At 44.7% G+C, this 22,086-nt stretch overlaps 2 protein-coding genes across 4 annotated transcripts in view; one reads left to right on the plus strand and one right to left on the minus strand.

Moving 5' to 3' along the window:
• The window catches only part of SYNJ2 (synaptojanin 2), a 76,644-nt gene extending 61,888 nt beyond the window's left edge, over window positions 1-14,756 (plus strand). Inside the window, exons 19-27 of one of the 3 annotated variants that reach the window (XM_064169288.1) lie at window positions 2,041-2,259; window positions 3,845-3,923; window positions 5,124-5,292; window positions 5,595-5,747; window positions 8,286-8,420; window positions 9,853-9,965; window positions 10,382-10,490; window positions 11,774-11,976; window positions 13,582-14,756. In XM_064169288.1, the coding sequence (XP_064025358.1) occupies window positions 2,041-2,259; window positions 3,845-3,923; window positions 5,124-5,292; window positions 5,595-5,747; window positions 8,286-8,420; window positions 9,853-9,965; window positions 10,382-10,490; window positions 11,774-11,976; window positions 13,582-14,379 (1,978 nt within the window). In that variant the 3' untranslated portion in view covers window positions 14,380-14,756. Of the gene's footprint in view, window positions 1-2,040; window positions 2,260-3,844; window positions 3,924-5,123; window positions 5,293-5,594; window positions 5,748-8,285; window positions 8,421-9,852; window positions 9,966-10,381; window positions 10,491-11,773; window positions 12,162-13,581 lie in introns of those variants that run through there. The other 2 variants (XM_064169287.1, XM_064169286.1) reach the window with 2 other exon arrangements.
• A 4,880-nt stretch (window positions 14,757-19,636) lies between these two features.
• The window catches only part of SERAC1 (serine active site containing 1), a 35,365-nt gene continuing 32,915 nt past the window's right edge, over window positions 19,637-22,086 (minus strand). Inside the window, exon 17 of the mRNA XM_064169294.1 lies at window positions 19,637-21,772. Within this exon, the coding sequence (XP_064025364.1) occupies window positions 21,636-21,772 (137 nt within the window). The 3' untranslated portion in view covers window positions 19,637-21,635. The remainder of the gene's footprint in view (window positions 21,773-22,086) is intronic.

Genomic DNA, 22,086 nt, shown 5'->3' on the forward strand with positions numbered 1-22,086 from the left:
CCTGTAACTATCTGCTTGTATATTGTGCCAGCTGTAAATAATAAGCTTCATTCAATTTCCTGAGCTGGCTGAGTCTAGCCTGGGTGATTTCCAAAGGGGGGGGGGGAGGAACAACACAAGTAACACCCAAACCATCACAGTGGGTGTCAAGGGGATGGGGCCAATCTGCTTTCAGTAGTCTGCAGTAATAAGACAAGAAATAATGGGTACAAACTTGAACACAGAACCTTGACATGAGGAGAAACTTCTTCACAGTGAGAGTGATGGAGCACCAGAACAGGCTGCTCAGAGAGGTTGTGAAGTCTCTGTCTCTGGAGACTCTCAAAACCCACCTGGATGCATTCCTGTGCAGACTGCCCTAGGGGTTCCTGCTTTGGCAGGGAGGTTGGACTCGATGGTCTCTGGGAGTGCTTTCCAACCTCTAATGTTCTGTGATTGTGTGAATAAATACACGTTGAAAGCTCCCTTGTGTTCCCAATAATCTTTGTCTCGCCCCTTGCATGCCCAGCAATATTGTTCCTCATAGCAATGCTCAGGGAGCATGGCAGCTGGCTCTGTGCTTCTTACGGTCCTCATGCATATGAGGACTGTTCTGTGTTCCTCCAGCAATGGCAGAACATCAATTTCTCTGTATCAAGGCTTTGATGTTGCTGTGTTGCACAAGGCAAAGTGGAACTACTGCTCTCATATAGGACCCCAAGGATGCAATCTGTGAGACGTGGCTATTACACGTTTGTTCTCTTGTTTCAGCAAACTTGACTGCAGAAACTGCTTTTTAATTACAGTCAGCAGGTTTGCTTTGCCAGGGTTTGTGCTGGAAAAAGGGCTTAGCTGTGTCGTATGACATACAGAAATGCATTGTGAGTCAACCTGCTTACAGAAACAGTTAACACTTCCTATGTGCTTTTCTTTCCCTTTACTGTTCCTTTCTGGCTCTGCTCTTGCTGCTTGCTGTGTTCTGGTAATGCAGTAGAGCAGGCTCTGTAATATGCAAGGAGAAGGCAAGAGTTTTGACACAGAAAAGCAGCCACCCCACTTTGGGTGTATGTGCAGGTGGGAATGTGAGAATGTGGACTTCATCCACTGCAATGGCACAACTTCACATTCAGAAAGCTTTCTCAGGGTTATTTAGCTCTAACACACAGAGAGGTCATTTGTAAGAAATGGCTGAAGAAGCAAGCTTGCAGTGTTGACTGCTTATAATGTGATGGATTGACATATGTTTGCTACATAACCATGTTGTACACTTAAGAGTGCCTCGCCCTTACGTGACCTTATCTAACAGAAAATAGCATTTTGCCTTCCCAATGTGTAGATGTTTTGGGAGACACCTGCACCTGTTTGATAATGAGTGAAGCATCCTGGTATTTTCAGGCTGCAGGTGTGCTAGAAGTGCTACACACTGAACTTCTGAGTTGCACTGTCAGCCACAGTGCTTTTTTGCAGTGAGACCTTGAGTAATTTGTTCCACTTTTCCTTCTATGCAGGACGTGCACAATGATAACTTCCTTCTATGGTACAGCAGGTTTAGTTAAATACCTGAAGGGAGGCTGTAGCCAGGTGGGGGTTGATCTCTTCTGCCAGGCAACCAGCAATAGAACAAGGGGACACAGTCTCAAGTTGTGCTGGGGGAAGTCTAGGCTGGATGTTAGGAGGAAGTTGTTGGCAGAGAGAGTGATTGGCATTGGAATGGGCTGCACAGGGAGGTGGAGTCGCCAGCCCTGGAGGTGTTGAAGAAAAGCCTGGATGAGGCACTTAGTGCCATGGTCTGGTTGATTGGATAGGGCTGGGTGCTAGGTTGGACTGGATGATCTTGGAGGTCTCTTCCAACCTGGTTGGTTCTATGATTCTATAATTGCTCTAAGATTTAACATCATGGCATTAAAAATGATCATTGATGTATAAACAACACTCTTTGTCCTTCACACAGCCAACTTCTTACCTGTCCTACTGCTTGACACTGCTTTTAGTTTCATAGAAGTATTTTCTGCTGAGTGATGTCCATCTTAACTTTAAGCCTTTCTCCTTTGTCTCACGTAGGCCAGTATTAGCTATTGTAGAAGTGGAAGTTCAGGAAGTTAATCCAGCTGCCCGTGAGACTGTTTTCCAGGAAGTGTCATCTTTCCAGGGCCCCCTGGATGCCACAGTAGTAGTAAATCTGCTGTCACCAGTGCCTGAAGAGAAAAATGAATTTCCTGAGGACCTGCGTACAGAGATCATGCAAATGTTTGAGGATTATGGCACTATTGTTCTGGTCAGGTAAGACTGAGATCCGAATTGTCATCTCTTCAAAAAGCAAACAGAATTAACCTTGCATTGGATAGTAGTATGCTGAATGCCTTTACTGCATGTTGAATTCTTCATTAGAAATCAAAAGCAAGTGTTTTGGATATCCTTTACCTCTTGCCAACCTCTTGGCTGAGTGGAGAATGTTATTTAGTACAGCAGAGGCTTTGATGTGAATCATCACCTTTAGATTCAGGCCTCATTTCCATGCATTGCTTCTACTTCCCTTCCTCTGAGGAGGTCTGGTCTCTTGCAGCACTCTTTCACACACACTAACACTTCCTGGCTGTATCTCCTTTCTTTTGGGGGTTATTTTGCTGACATTTTAATAGTATGGCTTCTTGCAGCTTGAGAGGGAGACTCTTCTATCTTCTGGCAGAGCTGTTTTCATTTCATTCTGGTTAATTCTGTACAGAGCTCCAGCATAGCTATGAGACTTCTGTTTTGAGAAATACGTGCAAAAAGCCTGACAGCTGACCTGGGAAATCAGAGCAGAAACAGGTTGATGTTGTATTTGACCTCTGCTAAGGGGGAAAAAATGATAACTTGTTGCATGGTTTTCTGAAGTACCAAATAGAAGTTGAGGATTCAAAAGCAGCTCTGCAGGAACAGCAGCACCACTGTGCTTGTGAAGAAAAAGAGCAAGACCATGCTTTGGTGGTTTTGGTTAGTTTTCAATTGCTCTAGGGCTTGATGGTGTACAAGTCTTGGGGAACATGTTACCTCTAAGGGGGGGGATATGCAGCATCAGGGAAGTTAGCACAGAAGGCATATGGATATCAGACTAGTATCCTGTCAACAGCTTCTGAGCTGTTTGTTCTGCTGCTTCAGGGACAATCCTGTAAAAGGCAGCCAGAGTTCTGGAGTCACACAAGGAAGCACGGAGGGGAGGAAGAGCCCAACTGGAATTCATAGATCACTTGCTTCTCCACAAAAGATAAAGTTGTGAGGAAAATATGACTAACACCAACTACGTAGCTGCACAAAGCTATCGTGCTTGCTGTGGTGGGTTAGGAACTTTCCTCCCCCACTATTGCAATTTACCAGACTAGCTCAGACAGTTTGGAAGTAAGATGAAGCCATATTTACAAGCATACATGCACCATACACTTACAAGTACTTAAAATTATATGTAAATCAGAAGTAATGCAGAAATCCAAACACCCTCCAGGACAAACTGAAACTGCCCGGAACGGCTCAAAGCTAACCCCCTCTTTCTCCCTCTACTTTACCCAGACAAACAAAACAAGCAGTAAAGCTTATATTGTTTTCTGTTGGCCAAGATTAATGGATAGATATTGAAGTTAAGAGTAAGTGAATAGATCCAGCAACACAGACCAGAGTGCCCAAGATTATTTACATTTTGGCTTTTTATCCCTCTCAGCAAACCAATGAATGATAGAGCCTTCAGCATTATTTCCTTTTCACAACCAATGATCTCATTTCTCTCATTAAAATATTCCAATTAGCCTCAAACCAGCACACTTGCCTTTAAAGCTTTTCATTCAGAAGTGAAGTAAAATGCACCATTTTCTCTCTTCCTCTTTTTTCTTACTAGGATCAGTGGAGGCCAAATGCTGGTGACATTTGCAGACAGCAAGTCAGCTCTTCGTGTTATGGATATAGATGGTGTCAAAGTAAGACTCTCTCAAACCTATAGCAGTAATTGCTTAGAGACAGTTGAGTTTCTAGCTAAGTCAAGTAGCATTATCTTCAACTCAGTGCTCACAAAATCCTTAGTTTTCACAGCTGCACAAGACTTTAATGCTATTTTTCAGTTTCAGGAGGGCAGGAGGTAACTTTTATTGGAGCTTCTAAGCAGTTTGTAGTATCTAGTACCACTGCATAACACATGAACTTGGTCACTGCTCTGGCACTTGAAGGAAGCAGTTCTCCTGAGGTTATATGTGACTTTATACTGGTGCCAAAGCCACAGTTGGGAGATTTTTTGCTTTCTCTTAAGTGTATCAAATAAACTCCTTCTACTAAGCTGAAACAACATGATTAGCCTCCACAGCAAACTCAGCATTAGCAGTAGGTGTTTGTCTTCCTGGCCCTTGCTCTTCCCTCCCACACACATACTCTACAATTCATCACCCCTCCTCATTTATGCTGACAAAACTGTTTGTGGGGCACTGTAACTTAAAATTGAAGTGATGGATTTAACCCTCATTCTTCTCTCATGTTTGGACTGCATTAATTTGTATCTATAAATCAACGTGATTTATAGACAGACCCAAACACAATTGTGTGTGCGTAACTTGTAAAGGTGCTGAGAACCTGATCAGGAACTTTCCAAAGTAATTCCACTGCCAAAGCTGCTGCCATCTCAGCTTTCATGTCATGGAGTGGCACATATAAGCAGCTTTGGTCTTAATCTGTTTGGTAATATACCCTCCATATACATCAGCCATCATATCTGGGGCTTGCTCAGCAGAAAGTCCCCTTAGAGGTGGCATCAAGGAGTAAATCCTTGTGTGCTTTAAAGCTCAAAAATGGAACTCTGCTCACACCTTTAATTCCTATCACAGTACTGTTTCAATGATATTTTATGTTTCACTTTTGTCTCAAGTGCTTCACTTCTGTCTCAAGTGTTTCCCAAATGCTTTTGAGCTGTGAAACTAATTTTCTCTGAAGGATGCTGTCGCAGTCTGAGAATGTGGTTATCAGAGTAGGAGGAGTGCTTCCTTTTAATTCAGCTTCTGAAATCAAGGTTTAGTACTACCAGCTTCTGAAGCAGTTACATGATATTCTGGTGGCACTTGCTGATTCTGTTCAGATGTTCACATTTTGTAAAACTGCTTGGCCAGGGGGAAACAATTCTTTCTTTGCCTTAGGTCAGAGGCAGAACAGTGAAGATCCGGCCCAAGACCAAGGACTGGCTAAAGGGGCTTCAGGAGGAAATTGCTCGAAAACGGGACAGTATTGTCCCCATGTCCCCCACGGCAAACTCCTGTCTTCTGGAAGAAACCTTTGACTTCTCAAGCTTGGACTACGACTCAGAAGGTACAGTATGAGTATTAATGACATCTTGATTTTTAATGCAGCCACGTCTCTTTAAGAGAGGATTGTAAATAAGATCATGGCTCAGCCCTGGCAACGAACTGGGGCTTGGATCATCTTGTTTAGTGTTACAGTGTTAGCAGACCCCGTGTATGGCACAGTTGTCTGCATAGAAACAAACTGTAATGAAGCACATGGGTTACCCAAGGAGCTTGCCCAACAGATACTATATTCATTGCTTGGTAGTAGGGAGAGACAGGGTGCATTTGTTCACTACGTCTTTGTTATCTAATATTTTAATTCAGGTGATATAGTGGAGGACGAAGATGATTATTTAGATGATGCTTTGTGTCAACACTTGGTAGCAGATGCAGCAGAAGATATGCCTGAGGGCTGTGAAAGTTTCACATCCATAGATCCTTCAAACAAATCTGGACAAAACCCACAGCTGTATAAAGGTAAATTATCTACACTCTTTAAACTAAAGCCTGAGGGTTCGTCGTTGTCTTTTCCCATTATTTGTATTTTTATTGTAGGCCCTCTAAAGGTAAGGATCATTTGTTTGGTGCACGTTCATGCTCAATCCCCCTTGAGTCAGTGACTGTAACACTACCTAGGCCCTCAGGCATAACAGCCAAGGGCAAGGCAGGAATGCTGAGAAATGCTGTTTTCCCTCAACAGTCAGGAGAAATTAATTCTCATTGTCCATTTGATGTTGTTTGGCACCAAAGCATAAAACAAAGAACTGTCCATTATTTTCTCATTGGAGAGGGCCAGGGGAAAATCAAACCAAAGGAATTGTGTTGAGTCAGTGATGAGCTTAGCCCTGTCTTTTCAGCAGTAACCGTGCCAGTGCAGTCAGGTGTGAGTTGGACAGCCCAGGATGTTGTGTTCAAATGTCTTACTTCAGAGAAGCTTAAAGTTCCTCCTTTCTTCCTCTTTTATTTCCAAAGAAGTTGAGGTTCACACAACAGGTCTGTTCATTCTTACAGTGCTTTACCTTTTTCTCCTGCTCACCTTGGCTTGGCTGCACATTACTGTGAAATGACTTGGTAGAGAGAAGATAAAAGCTGTGGAGAGAATTCAGCAGCAGGAACTATGCAGGCCAGTGGTGGTCTAGTATTGGGATGTGATCAGGACATGCTGTGTTGACCAAGCATTGACAGGCTGGGTCACATTTCAAACACTTCATCTTGACAGAACTAATTCAGTACCTGTCTTTCCACACTCTCTCAGAAGTGCTGTGTCTTTGGACATAAAAGAAAGACTTTAATACCTTCTAAGGTCGAGTCAGAAGTAAGAGTTCAAAAAGGTTAAATAAAACTCCTGAGCTTACCCAGACAGATTTCCAAGCAGTCAAAGTGATAATGCAGCTTTCTTGCCCACCTCGAGTCACAGGCTGGGTGCAGTGTGGCCAGACTCAGAAACCCAGCACTGAGCCAGAGTAATCTGTTGTTACTAAACACTGTGAAGCCAATCACTTTATGTTATAGGATGCCTTGCTCTCCAGACACCTCTGGCCTTCTGTGTGATGATTCATAAAGCTAGAGAGAATTGCACTGATTCTTTTCACCTACACTAAACTTTTTTCCCCCAAAAAAATCCCCAAAACCCCACAAAATAAATGGAAATTATAAAGTATAGTTTGAAAGAGGTCAGAGTGGTGTCAGGATCTCGCACAACTCAAAATATGATACATTCAATCCATCTTGAAAGCCTCTGCAATTTCAGATGCCTCCATAAGCTTTCAATTCTGTCTGAGTAACTCCTCATCAAAGGTATGATTGTGTAGCTGATGTTAGACACAGATAGAGGTGACAGGCATAGCAGTGTGTGTGTGTATGTTTCTGAGATCAGAGAAGGGCATAGCCTCATCAAACTCCTGTGCCTAAACTCAGCAGCCTTCTAGGGGAAGAGATAGAGTGATGGTGGTGGTAGGTTTTTGTGTTGTGTCCATCATTACTGCCAGAATCTCAGGCCATGCATTTAGGCACCTGTGTGACTCCTTGGATCCTACTGTTGAGCGCCCTTCTGCAGCGTAAAAGCATTGAAAATGCAGAGAAGGGGAGGGTGGCTTGGGCAGACCACAGGCTGTGTCTCTGTAGCTGCCATCCAGTGCTGACTGGGAGCAGGAAAATGTGAGGCAGCTGAGTATTCCCTGCAGAGCACAACTCTGAAAAACAGGAACTTGAGCAAAAATGCCTCAAGTGTGAGAGCCTGCTGCTACAGAATTCACCATCCTTTCCAAACCACAGGGGCAAAACTAAACCCAGTGGATTTTGGAGCCCTAAAAAATACAGCTGCATGGCTTGATGGCCACGTTGAGGTGAGAGAACTGAAGAGAAAGCCTTGACTTGTGCAGGCTGGAAGACTAAAGCAATTCCAGCTTACTGCCTCTGTAGCTGTCAGAGAGGCTTGGATGGGATAAAGGACTGTAATAGCTCAGTCATGCAAGGTGCAGCCAAGGGCTGATAGACTGAGGCAGGGGTACCCCTTAGGAAATTCTGCTGAAAAGCAGAGATGTGATAAGTGAGCCATTCAGAGAGACTTTGGTATAAAATCAGTTCTTCTTAGCAAGCAAAGCTGTCTGATCCTCAGAGGGAATTCCTGTGTTCAGGAAAGAAGAAAAGGGGATTGACCACAACTTGCCTCCTCATGGCTGCCATGACACAGTTTGAGTAAGGGCAAGTTGATGCCAAGCCTGGCTGTGAAAAGCTCAGAATCTAACAGTTCCTGGTAAGGCTGAAATCCAAGGCAGGCAGTCTCTGTGCTGGCACAAACAGTGTACAGCTGCTGGAAAACCAGAAGTGTTTGACAGGAGGGTAGATGTTTCCTGGAGAGGGAGTGGGGAGACATTCAGGGAGAGCAAAGTACTGTTAAAGGACCCATCTCATGTTGCTGAGTTACCTGGCTGAGGCTTGCTGTTCATAATCTCCTCGCTCCTGACCTCCCCTCGAGTGGGGATCTCAGGCAGCTCCTGTCTGCCATCTCCCCAGATGATACCTGCCTGGCCGATTTGAAGCGGGAGCTGGAGGCGAGTGGGGAGTGCCAGCGCCGGGCTCCGAGCAGGTCTCTGTCCATTCCCACCAGGCCTCGGCCACTTCAGCCGCCCCAGAGACCTCCCCCTCCTGGTGAGTTTAACTGTCTTCAGAGTTTGTGTTGGCCCCAGCTGAACAGCTCTGCCTGCCTTTTCTGGGTGGCTAAGACCTTGCTCTGAAATGTCAGGCTGCTGAGGAACTTGGCCTTCCAGTGTCTGAAGGGGGCCAGTAAGAAAGGTGGTGAGGGACTTTCAGTGATAGAACCAGGGGAAGTGGATCCAAGGCAGAGGTAGGGTGTATTTAGATTAGACTTTAGGAAGAAGTTCTTCACTATAAGGGTGGCAAGATATTGGAACAGGTTGCCTAGGGAGGTGGTGGAAGCTCCCCATCCCTGGATGTTTTCAAGGCCAGGCTGGATGTGTCTCTGGACAACCTGATCTAGTGGCAGGTGTCCTGGCCCATGGCTGGGAAGGTTGGAACTAGATGATCTTTGAGCCCTTCCAGCCTTGACAATTGTGTGATTCTGTGACTTGCTTCCCAGTCTGTTTCAGCCTGACTGTGGCCAAACTCCTGCAGTTCACAGCAGAAGTTTGGCTTTAGGATGATGGATTCTCCACAAAGAAATGCCTCCAGTGAGGCTGGGCACAGTAACTCATCACTCAGGTTAGCGAGTTGACCAGCCACTTTGTGGCAATGGAAATAAATCTCACTATTTATGCCTGCTGGCTTCCAAAGTCACTGAGTGCCCTCTTACAGGTTGGTTGGTTTGTTTTTCCTGGCACGACTGTAATCTTTTAAAAAGTCTGACAAAACACTTGTTCCAGACAGCATTTTGTCCTTTCCTACTATGCAAAATTCTTCCTTGCTTTTGTGTTTAGGAAAGAAGTGCAAAGTGGCTGATGATTTTCAGTGAGGTATAAAGGGGAAGTGATGTTCTCTACCAGAGCTCTGAGATGCCATCAGTGCTGTGTTTGCTTCTGTTTTTATGACTACTTCTGGATGATGCAAGCTATTACTTCACGTTTTTCTTGTGGTCCCAAAGTCTCTGTGTGCATTCTCCAGACTTAAACTAAAGATTCTGTCAGAATTGCAGCTGAAAGATGCACTCTTCAGGACTGTTCCCATTCGTTCCTGGGTCTGTTGCACAGAAGTGACAAAACTGGTAGCTCTAGTTCTCTGCATGGAATGCAATGTCAATGCTCAGCCAAGAGATGAAATTACTTAGATGAAAGCAAGCCCAACTAGGGAGTTGCTTCCTGATTCAGTTCAGGATTTCAGCATTTTATTCTGTGTTGAGATTATTTTTGTAAGCCTTAGCTGGAGGAGCTAAGACTCCTCTTAAATGAACGTGTTTTGCTCTTGAAACTCAGGCAGAGGGACTCAAGGTTCCTTTTGTCCTACATAAGATCTTCCCTACAATGGCTGCCTTTGGAGAGCAACAGTGTCTCTTCTGTTTCAAAGCACATTGTTTTTTCTGCATTGCAGATAAAGTAAGTGTAAAAAGCCATTTCTGTTGCTCTTTCAGCTGGAACATCAGGTAAAAAGTCTCCCTCAGATGGTTCCCTCTCTCCAGGAAGCCACTCCAGCTGCTCTATCCTGGCAACAGCAAAGCTGCTACCTGGAGCTCCTCAACAGCCAGTGAGTTCTGCCAATCAGCATTGTCCTGTTCTCCCCCACCTACATAGACCCTTGTAGACACAGAGCATCACGCACATGATGCACCTTTCATACAAGGAAGCCTGAGCTGGAATAGCTAAGGTGAACTTCCTGTGCTGTAACACTGACCTGTAGGCCTGCTAGACCCTGACAAATGAGTTGCCTGGGTGGCTAAGGGTCTAGCTGTGGCAGTAAGCCATAAGCCGTCTGTCAGCTGGGAACAAAGACGTAGCCAAAGCTCGGCCAGAAGATCTCCCACCTTCTGTAGAATGTACAGACTGCTGAACAGCCACTGGCAAAGGCAGAACTTTGCAGGGATGTGAGCTTAGCTGTGAGATTGCAGGAGCACACGAGAAAAAGTTTCCCCAAGATGACTCCTTGTCCTGTTTTTGTTATAGCCGAAAGTCCGGACTGGGATAAGTAAACCTTACAATGTCAAGCAGATCAAAACCACCACAGCTGAGGAAGCAGAAGAAGCCATTCGATGCCTCATGGAAGCTAAGGGAGGTGAGCACAGCTTTCTAACTGACTTCTAAAAAGCTGTAGAGAAAGAAAACTGTAGGTGTATTCATGCATCCCCTCGTGGCCCAGATGCCGAAGCTTACCCTGAACGTGTGCGTGCCTGCAAGCCTGAACTTTGTGTTCTCTGTCAGTTTTGATAACACTAAACTTATCAGTCACCATAACTCAAGTCATTTATTTTGTTCTGCAATCTGTTGCTAGGAGCATCTTGGGTTATCTATGTCCAGATTTAGTCTGAAAAATTAAAAGATGGGATTTTCCTAAACTGATGGTGCCTGTGTTAGCTCAGAGCTGTAGAAAGGGTATTTGCTGCTCTATTTAGCACATAGTCACTATTCCAAGCAGGACTAGAGAGAAAATATGGCCACGGGAGAAATGACCTGGATTCTGTTTACATCTGGACAGCAAGTACAGTTATAACCTAGATAGAAGCTTGCAGGACTTTGGCTTGAATAGCTAAGGCTAAAAGGTTACTCTGTACAAGCTCTCTATGTAATCCCTGGAGCAGACAGCTTTGTGCGAGGGCAGGTTAGAGCAAGAAACAAGCTCAGGTATTGAAATTTAGGCAGTGTGAGTATACCCTGCAGGGCTGCAAGTTTTCTGGTGATGATGTATGAATACAAAAGGACGCAGTATGATTCTGGGACAGCTACTTGAGTTTGCAATGCCTTAAGTTTAGGGGAAGAATATCCCTTTTCATTTGTAAATAGACCACATGTAGTTTGGAATGAGCTAATTGTATCAGAACTATCACAGAGGCATCTTGATGTTTGTTCCTTAGAGTGCTGTACCTTTGGTTTTTAAGTCAGATTTACTCTCCATTGACTTTGAATTTCAACTGAAGCATCCCACTCAGCGTTGGTATGGAAACTAGTCTTGGACAGCATCGCTTTCCATCCTGTGTGCTGTATGAGCAGCTGGCATTTACAGTTCCTCCCAAAGTACATGGCATGCTTGGTATCATTATCTTATCTAGATAAGGAAACCAGGGCAAAAAGAGGCTCAGGACTTGAGCCCCCACTGGTGTTCTATCCACTTCCCAAATGGTGGCAGAGCACTGCTGGTTTGGTATGAAGTTGTTTCAGACAGGAGTTTCTTCTCTCTGCCTCTTACAAACGTGATAGGATTGCAAAGGTCTGTGGCTATTCCTGCCTGCCTGGGGCACGTTCCCTGTAGGCCTGCACGTTTTGGGAAACACCACTGTGCAAGAAATTGTCTTGAAGTTGCTTTCTGATCCAGCCAGGATGCTAATTGTCTTTGCTTTTCAGGACTACAAGAAGATGCACTAAAGCCAGCTCCAACTAGAAACCAAATGGTCACCAAGCCTGAGCCTCTTCCCAGCATCACAAAGTCAGCACCGCTTCAGGGGTCGCAGGCAGGAGCAGTGCTTGTGCCCCATCGCCCACCACCCAAAGTTCCAACCACAAAGAAGCCAGTGCCTGTGCAAAGGAGTGGAGTGAAGGCAGAAAACGTAAGATAGCTGCAACAGAATGCATCCAGCCTCCGTTACACAGTGTGAATGATGGCAAACAAAACAGGTTCACTGTCAGATGAAGTCCTGTCATTGAAAGTTCTTAGCCAGCAGGCACTAAAGTGATTCGGGGCATTGTAGTCACCATGGCATAAAAGCATGACAGGAGATCAGAAAGGGAAAAGAGCCTTGAGTTTCTTACTCAGCCATGTCCAGCTTTCCTATTTGTCAGCCCATTCTCTCGGATTTTGTAACATTCCTTCTGGCTTGTCTAAACCTTGTCAGAAGTTAAGACTCATCTCTTCTTTATCAGTGTTTACTTTTGACCACATAGTGAGCAGTCTGCTTTGTGTTGATTTGAAGCAGCTTCTTGTCAGTGTGCCGTTCTGTGACCTCTTCAGAGATAGTAACTATTCTCACACACCTTCTAATAGGGTCCAGCCTTTTACTTTAGATTCTGGATTCTACTCAAGAGTTCAGGTTCTTAAAAATACAAATCTGTAGGTGTTTGGGGTTTTAATCTGTCAGGTGTCTACAATAGAGATAATAGTTACCTCTAGAGCTGCTAAAATGAGTATTTAATGGTGAAAGCAACTGAAGTACAGGAGAGGGACAAACTTTCCTGTTCTTCCTTTGACTGAACCTCAGCTAGGATGTTGTCAGGACTCCTGCCTTGTCCTTCCTTTGTAAAGGCAGTCGCTGCTTCTGTGTTATGGATGTTGTGCAAGGAACAGTCTATGCTGCCAGGGCACTCCTGAAAGGTGCTGTAAGGAGCTGCTATTTTGTTATTAGTTACATGAAACCTCCTGCAGCAGTATCATTCTTTGACTTCGTCCTCCAAGTGAATTCAGGTGGCAATTGTGTACTTGAAAACCTCTTCCCAGTCCACCTCTATCATGAAAAAAGCACAGAGTAGGCAGCTTAGCAGCAGCATATAGACAGAAGTGGCAGGGGATGTATCCATCATGAAATATTGACTGGCTGTTTTGAGTGCATTAAGAGGCTTTTGTTCAGTCACACTTGAGTATAAGAAATCTGAAGTAGCCTCTGCCCTCTTTGTCTGAGCTAGGCCCCAGTTACCTATATACTTTCAGGTGGTGAATATATGCTAGATTGTACTTGAGAGTTTACTTACAGCTTCAGTTCCTGCCATCAGCGAGGTGTGACAGAGCCATTAATGAATTTCCTGGGTTAACTTAAGCTCTTTGTCTTTCAGACTCAGAACATATCCAAAAGCATAGGCTAATGGCCCCATTAATTTAGCCCTCTCTATTGCTTAAATAATATTAGCTGGCAGAGAGATGTTACAAATAAATAACTCTTAAGAACTGTGTTAATTTGTCCCAGAGCAAAATCCTGACATGATGTTCAGAAAGAAATGTATTTCTTGTTCAGGAAGCAAGGGGTCCTTGTCTGAGGATAGCACTCTGTAAATGAACACGCTGTGTGAGAACAGAACCAGCAGGTACAGTGTAAGAACATGCATTTTTTCCTCCAGTGTTGTCACCTTTTTTGTTTGTAAAGCCATCAGTAAGACTTGCACAAGTAGTGAGGGTTTAAAGACCCTTTTTGTTCTTTAATTTCTTGCTCATTTTTCCCTTGCAGAGTACATCTACAGAAGAGCAGTTTGACCAACAGGCAGTCCAGTCTCCTTTTGGCTTGTCAGAGCCCTGTCTAGAAGCTGGAGATATTCTTAGTCCAACCAAGGTTACTCCAGTCCCTAAACCCAGAACACCACAAGCTGGGAAGCCTCAGGAGAGCAGAGGGAGCAGTGAAAGGCAGCCTCCCTCAGCACGCACAACCGAGGCCATTGCATTGCCTGCCCTGAACACCTCCTTTGCCCCAAAGGTGCCACCACGAAGAAAGAAGTCAGCTCCCGCAGCTCTTCATCTGCAAGTTCTCCAGAGCAGTGACAACCCACTTTTTAGTGCATTAATGCTCAATTCCAACAACAACAATCCTGGGTCTTGCCCCCAGACTCAGGATGTTCATGTCCCCATGCAGTCTGCTCTCTCTGCTCCTACATCCTCTGCCAGCCCAGAAAACACCACAGCTAAGCAGTTGGCACCAAATGCTGTAGAACTGATGGCTAACCTTCAGGGCCTTCCTCTACTAGAGGGCCAGTGTCCACAGCTCTCCAGCACCAGTTCCCTTCCAGAAAACACCAATCTTTTGGACCTGGACACGAATTCTTCCTACTCTCTTTCCATACAGGCAGCATCAGCAACTTCTCCAGCACACACTCCAGGGAATTTACAACACCCCAGCTTGAAAGATTTCAGCCACTGGGTTACATTTAGTGACGATGAGGACAGCAGTGCACTGTCAGAAGGGCTCAACAAACTGCTTGTTGTAGAGCAAAACAAAAGCACCTTGAAGACAAATACTGATTTAGAATTGTAACATTCTGTCCCCTTAACGTTCCTATAGAAAGACTAATGATGATGCAAAGGAAATCTCTTGCACAAACATTTTCATGTAGACAAATAAGATTGTGTGTCCATGCTACATTTCATTTTCATGTCTAAAGACACTGCCCCTGGAGGGAAGTGCACAGAGCATGTCCAAACTAACACTATCTCCTGCTTCCCTGAGAATTGCTTTGTTCTAAGTTATTTCTTTTTATTAATCCATCTCAAGATGTTTTATTTCATTTCAGGTACAAATCATATGTAAGCACATGTTACTGATGTATGGGAAAAAAAGGTTAGAAACGTTTTCCTGTGGAATTTATATATTCATTAAATCCCAGCCTTTGGAATAAAGCACCCTTGCCTTGACTAGACTGCTACAGTTACTCACAGAATCACAGGGGCTGGAAGGGACCTCGAAAGAGCATCCAGTTCAAACTCCCTGCCAGAGCAGGGTCACCCATATCACATCACACAGGAATGCATCCAGGCAGGCCTTGAATATCTCCAGAGAAGGAGACTCCACAACCCTCCTGGGCAGCCTGTTCCAGTGTTCTGGCACCCTCACGGTGAAGAAACTTTTCCTCACATTTCCATGGAACTTCCTGTGCCTCAGCTTCCCCCCACTGCCCCTTCTCCTGTCATCAGGCATCACCCAGCAGAGCCTGGCTCCATCCTCCTGGCACTCACCCTTTACATGTTTAAAGCCATTGATGAGGTCACCTCTCAGTCTCCTCCAAGCTAAAGAGCCCCAGCTGCCTCAGTCTCTTCTCCAAAGGAAGATGTTCCACTTCCTTCATTGTCCTTGTGGCTCTGTGCTGGTCTTTCTCAAGCAGTTCCCTGTCCTTGAACTGAGTGGCCCAGAACTGGACACAGTACTTCAGACATGGCCTCACCAGGTCAGAGTGGGAGGAGAACCTCCCTCAACCTACTAACTGCTCACCTTCTAATACACGCCAGGATGGCGTTGGCCTTCTTGGCCACAAGAACATATTGCTGGGACAACCATTACTCTGGGACAAGCATCCAAAAGGGGGATATAAACCAGTGTAACTACAGCAGTAACACTGATACTGTTCTGCTATTTAGCTTTCCTTGTGGAAACAAGGCTTAGACAGCATCTTCCTGTAGCTCTTTGCTAGCTGCCCTGTTAGCAGGCTCTAGTGCTTACCGTGTTAAACTCATTCCTGCACTAAAAGTGCAATGCCTGTGGAGTGTGCTAAAGGCCGTGGTGTCCCCACATCAGCAAGAAAGTGAACAAGACAAGGCAAGTGAACCCCCATATTACAACAGACACGTTTTAAGTGCTACACTGTTAACAGCACTGTAGTAATCTGCCTCACCTAGTCTGAAAGGATTGACTACCTTCTCAAAATACTGCTCTAAGCTACTATGAGATCAAAGGCTCGAGTTGGTTTTCTACTCTGATTCTCACCCTGCTTTTTGTTAACAGCCAGCCAATGCCAAACATCATCCTTTACAATGAAATAGCAGGTGGACAATGACAGCCCCTTTCTAAAGGCCCACTGCAGTCTGCAGGGGTATTCACTGCAGTCAGATACTGAGGAAAGAGGGTTAACAGCTGAGACTTGCTGATGACGCAGGTCGTTGGTGTATGAATGTCTTATGCTCAAGGCCATTTAATAATTCAGTGCTATCCCTGCTCTCATGCTGCTGATTTGTAAAACAAATGCCACAGCAGTCTTGTATTTCCACAGGAGAGATGAGGAAAGAGCAGCACAGGCTAAGTCCTGAAATTAAGCCACAAACACCTGACAAGGTCAGCAGAACCTTCCTGCAGGGAGGAACAGTCTCTTGCAGCCTAACCATGAGTTTGCTCACTCACAAGAAAGCTCAGTTTGGACACCAAACTGGTATGCTGGTGAGGATGGAAGTGTATAGAGCAACTCTCTCACTGTGTGTTTCTGCTGATCATCGCCAATGCCAGCTGGTTTGTACCAGGGAAAGAGCTGCCATATGCTTCCCACTCACCTCAGCAGCTGTGGAAAAGCCATGCTGCAGCAGAGGGCCCTGAAAAACACAGATCTCTGAGCATGAGCTAGGAAGGCTAAGAAAAGGAGCAGACATGGGCGAGTGCATCCTGAGCCTGAGGACAAATGTAAGTAGTATATGCAGTGCTGCAGTGCTGCTGCCCAGGTGCGCTGTGCAGCCTCGCTGGGTGCACTCCTCAGAGGCAGCTGCACTGCACACAGCAAGACTAACTGGGAAGCAACCATTACCTGTTCTGTGCAGAGTCTTGCAAACAAAGGGTTTAAAAGATGCTCACGTTCCAAGATTCAGACTCTGACAGCCTAGGTAGGGGCAGGATTGCAGGAACTCCAGGTAGGTATTCCTGCATGCCTGCTCTGCTTCTCTCCCTTACGCTTACCCAGTATTCCACCGGCACAGGGGGCTGACTCATGAAGTAGTGCTGCTTAGCTCAGCAGCAGACTTCATCTTTATAATGAACTCATCTCTCCTTTATTAGCAAGCCAGCAAGTCCTGCTTCTCAGAAGCTCAACGTTTTGGCAAGGATTATCTATGGTGCCTAATGTTGATTGGATAGGGTTGGGTGATAGGTTGGACTGGATGAACTTGGAGGTCTCTTCCAACCTGGTTGATTCTATGTGTCTGTTGCCTTCTCTAGCTGCACATGCTTTTGCCTGCCCTGTACAATAGAACTGTTCATGCCATTTCATAGAATCAACCAGGCTGGAAGAGACCTCCAAGTTCACTCAGTCCAACCACGATCATCCAGCCCAGCCCTATCCAGTCAACCAGACCATGGCACTAAGTGCCTCATCCAGGCTTTTCCTGAAAACCTCCAGGGATGGCCACTTCACCACCTGCCTGGGCAGCCCATTCCAATGCCAATCACTCTCTCTGTGAAGAGAGACACTCTGCTGTTCAAAGCATGCAGCTGAAAATTATAAAGAGCTTGCATCTCGCCACAGAAACTCATTAAGAGCAGCATCAAGATTTTTCCATTATTAAAGGAAAAAGAGCATTTAAAAAAAGCTGGTGAAGCTGAAAAAAGAAATCCAAACCTCAAGTTTCCAGATGTCTTTTGCAGAAAAGAGATATAAAAAACTTCCAGGTTGTTTGGAGCTTTTTCCCATAGAACTCACTGCCTTGTTCTCAGCTTCTTGAAAACTGGGAATGCAGCCATTTTCTTATGTGAAATGCTTACCTGTTTCAATGCCACTGCCACATTTTGAACAGAAGACATCCCATAAGAGAGGATGCTGCCTTTGTTTGAGCATCTGCCATCCTCCTCTGCTCCCTAAAAAAACACTCCCCAGAACCTTGACCAACCAAACCAACAAAATCCAGCAGTAAGCTTTTTAGGGGAGTGTCAGTTCAGCGTGGCAGCAGGCTGGCGACACTGACGCTAGATAGTTGTTTCCCTACAAGATGACACAGGTCCTCAGCCTCTTCATCTTCCTCCTCAAAAAAAATTGCAGTGACTATTTATGGGCAAATTTCAGTATAAAGCACCAAGAGCAGTAAAAAAGAAGGAGTACCTTGTATGACCACATCCAGCATTTCCTGCAAAGATAATTAACAGCTCTAGGACAGCTAATTTACATGCTAATGAAAGTGTTGGCAGGAAATCCAATTAAAGGGGATTTATACAAGTCAAATAAAACCTGCTTTATTGCTCTCCCTGAGTATGAGAAGTATCTGGCCTTTAGCATTCTAGCTGATGTCTGTGTATGTGGCAAGCTGCCCACTGAAGTATGAATCCCTGCAGCCAGCTGGTTTATGCTATCAGTGACAGCATACACTGTTCAATCGCAGCAAATCAAGGGAAAGGAACAGAGAGTCCAGCAGAAAAGGTTACAGCAAAGGGTATGGAATCTCCTGTCTCAATATATTATCTTCCACATTAGTGCCCAACACCCCAGCCAAGTGGTTGTTCAGAGCCAGGTGTTTGTGACCACAGGTTCCAGCTCAGGAGAAGCTAATTAGAGCCAGACTTGCTCTGCATTTGGGACACCAGTACAGAAAACTCAGACTGCAGAAGGTGGTGACTTTTCTTCCTGTTCAGGACTAAGCAAGGGCCCACCACAATCTGCAAAGAGCCCAAGTAACCTGAACCATCATTACCTGACCCACAACTAGAGGCCCCACAGCACAGAAGTGTCCTCAGCTCTGCTGCCCAGACTCAGTGGAACATTACTAATGGAAACCAGCAGCCTCAGTGATAGCTGTTGGTCTTGGGAGCTTTACAATCTATGTTAGGGAGCAGCTATCCCATGACATTTTTCATGTAGTGAACCCAGCACTCAGCAGTCTTAAAGCTGTGGACACTGGTTGTGAAGCCAGGTATGACCAATTCACCAGATGGAACTACATAAGCACCTCTATGTTTGTTTAATATGAAAGACTTTGGCAGGAGACTAACACTATGTGAGCTTCCCCAGGACCCTGTATACAGCACCTTTAAGTTGCTGCAGGCAACCTGGTTGTTCAGCTGCATTCCTATTTGGGGTGGGCAGGTGGTTCCCTTTGGTACAGCAACTGCTCAGTTTAGCCTTTTAAGGTGGGTGATCACTGAAACAAAGAGAAGCAAACAAATAACATTGTTTAGCATTTCCACTCTGACAAAACAACGGTTTTGCTTTTTCATTTCTGCCCAGAACTGACATTTTCACTAGATGGGAAATGTCTCCTTTCTAGTTAGCTGCCCTGCCTGGAGCACAAAGCACAGTGAAAGCCAATTTGCACTACTGCAATCACAGCTTCATGACCTACAAATACCAATACAGCTACGCAAGAGTGCTGGACAACAAGTGCACAAGGACTGACAAATTCCTTCCTGTCTTACTAATGGAGTCTTGGATGCCACAATGCAGACAGAATGCCATCTTCTCAGTCAATCCAGACACCTGCAGCTAGGTCCCAGCAAGATGGCAACAAAAGCATAGTTTGAGACTTAAAAGTTTACATAAAGGCACCAGAGAAACATAAAAGCACGAAGGTTGTCATGGGAAGCAGACATGAATGCCATGCTACAGACCCTTTGGTCCTCAAAGCAATGTCTGCACACTGCTCAGGAGGCACTCCTACAAAATCTGAAAGCACAACTGCAAACCTTTTCAGTCTGGCAAAACTGATGTGCAGCTGTGCCCTGCAGCACTACACCTCTTAGCAAATATGAAAGGCAAACCTCACATTTTTCCAGCATGAGACAATCAATAAAAATGAATGCAGGTCTTTAATGAAAGTGGACAGGATCCAGAGCATTCACTTGGCAGATTGTTCACCTTTAATACCTTTTGTGGCATTGCTAATACATTTTTATAAACATTATATTCCAAAAACCCCCAACCAGTGCCAACAACCCACCCCTCTCAAAATAGTAATTTTAGAAGTGACACATATATACATACAGTTAAAAAAAGAGAAAGTTGCCTCAAAAGTTGCAGTTCCAGTGACAAAACATCGATGCTTTACTGAGATTAATGTGTAATGTCAGTGATCTGAACCCCTGCAGGCCAAGGAAGCCAGCAGAAGGTTCACCACAGGACATGCACTCAGCTGTGAGAAGTTGTGTCTATTCACAATGAATTCCACATGCCCTGTCAATACGAAGTGTTGTGCTGTGTTTCCACTCTGAAGTTTAAACCACACTGTAACAAGAGTAAACCTCTTCTGCAGCTAGAAGAGCTCTGTTACATTTTCTACCTGAAATGCTGCTGTGCAGTGTTCTTACCTACATCCTGCTTAGGTGGAAAACCACTTTTTGCTAGAGTAGTGCTGTATATCCTCTGTGCTATTCTGGTGAATTTTACTCTGCAGCTCCATCAATGTGAAGATTCAATTTCCAGAAGAGCATTTTCAGGTGCAGTGTCCTCCTGGGCTGAAGGGCTCTCAAGTGCAACAGCTGAAGTGGCCTCAGGACCTGGCAGGACTGCAATGGCCACTAGCACTTGCATCAAGGCCACGCAGAACTGCAAAGCACATCTCACCTCTTCAGTAGCTTGCGTGGCTATAACTTTAAGGCCAGAGATAATCACCTAAATCCATCTCCAGTAAGGGCTGCTAAGAGACATCTTTAGCTTGCCATCAACAAATGGTGAGCTAGAGCAGTATAGCCTAACTGTAGCCTGTACTGGTTCTCAGAGTGTGGTGGGGGTGGAGAGAAAGGAAAAGACCACAGTTAGACCAGGCTGCTTTTAACTAGTTTGCAAACTATTTAAGACTTAAAAAAACCCACAACTAAAAATACTAATTTCTCATCAGTCTAGTTAAGATAGCCTCAACATAAACAAATAAGACAACTCTGCTTACCTCTGTACCTACACCAATAAACACACCTGGGCCTCAAGGAACTAAAATGACTTGCAATCTTCTGCATTTCCAGTAAGGCCTTATGATCACCTGGATTTTTTCCTGCTTTACTGAGCTCCAAACTCTAAGCATTGCCCTTCCTGTCAGGGCCTACATTTGCATTACTCCACTTGAGCATCTTCAGTGCTCTTCTTTGAATCAAGAACGAAATCTCACAAGTTGCTAAGAGAAATGTACAAGAAGGTGGTCATTTCTTTCACTGAACTTTCATTTATACAAACAGACTAAAATAACTACAGCTGTCTATGCCACACATCTAACAGCTTCTTCCCCAGGCAGAAAGCACACTTGCTGACAAATCTAGGTGGTCTATTAAATGAAAAGGCAAGTACAAAAACTCCTCTAATTGTGCCACTAGACTAGTTAAGATGGAGAGTAAACCGGTGCTGTGAGACAGCCACATGCTGCTTCTCCCCCTTAACACAAATAACCACCACAGTGAATTGGTTTTGATCCTCTCTGTAAGACTTCAGTCCCAGATGTAAATTTATTGTAGCACCCAGAGCATGCCTTTTTTGTTTTGTTTGGATACAAGGATATATCTGGGGCACTCTCTGTACTCTACCTGTGCTGCTCCAATGGGATGTCTGCAGACTAAGTGAAACTTCTCTTCCACTGATCCCTCATCAAATTGCTGAGGAATTGACACACATTTTATTGGCAGATCAAGGTGACTCTAAGCAACACGCATTTGCTTTTTGCCAAGTTTGCAGGACTTACATCTGTATTTGTTTTGATCTGAATACATTTTAGAAGTTGGAGAGGTAAAAAAAAGTTAGTAATTATTGACAGAGCATCTTGTACTTCTGCAGATCCCCTAACAAATGTTAGGAGAAGAACTTACTGTGTCACACCAGATGGAGGAAATAACATTGCAAGGATAGCAAAAACTCAGTCTCCAAGTTCTTGGGCTAAAACATCCTGGATGAATTTCAATGTGCGCTGGTAAAGGAAAGCATCTTTCTTCTTTGGCTTACAAATATTCAGGTGATTAACATCCACTGGGATAAGTTCTCCAATTCCTAACTCTGGGAGAGGGGAAAAAAAAAAACCAACAAAGTTCACAAGGTCACCTGGGCTGAAAAGCACATCCTGCCTTAGGGATTCCTCTCTTCTGTTTAACTGTTTTGGTATCATTACTTTTTAACGTGCTAAAAGCATCAGTGTACATTGTCACAGTCAGGTAGACCTACACTTGGCTACCAGCCCCACACTGCCAAACCATTAGCTCAGAGTTCTACTTTATTTGGAATAGAGAAACTTCATGTTCCTCCATTCCTTGAAGAATCAAAACCTCATTGGTCAGCACCTGACTGGCAGCAAATTCCTGACTAAAGTTTAA

This window comes from Pogoniulus pusillus, chromosome 31, assembly GCF_015220805.1.
Source record: "Pogoniulus pusillus isolate bPogPus1 chromosome 31, bPogPus1.pri, whole genome shotgun sequence".
Taxonomy (NCBI): Eukaryota; Metazoa; Chordata; class Aves; order Piciformes; family Lybiidae; genus Pogoniulus; species Pogoniulus pusillus.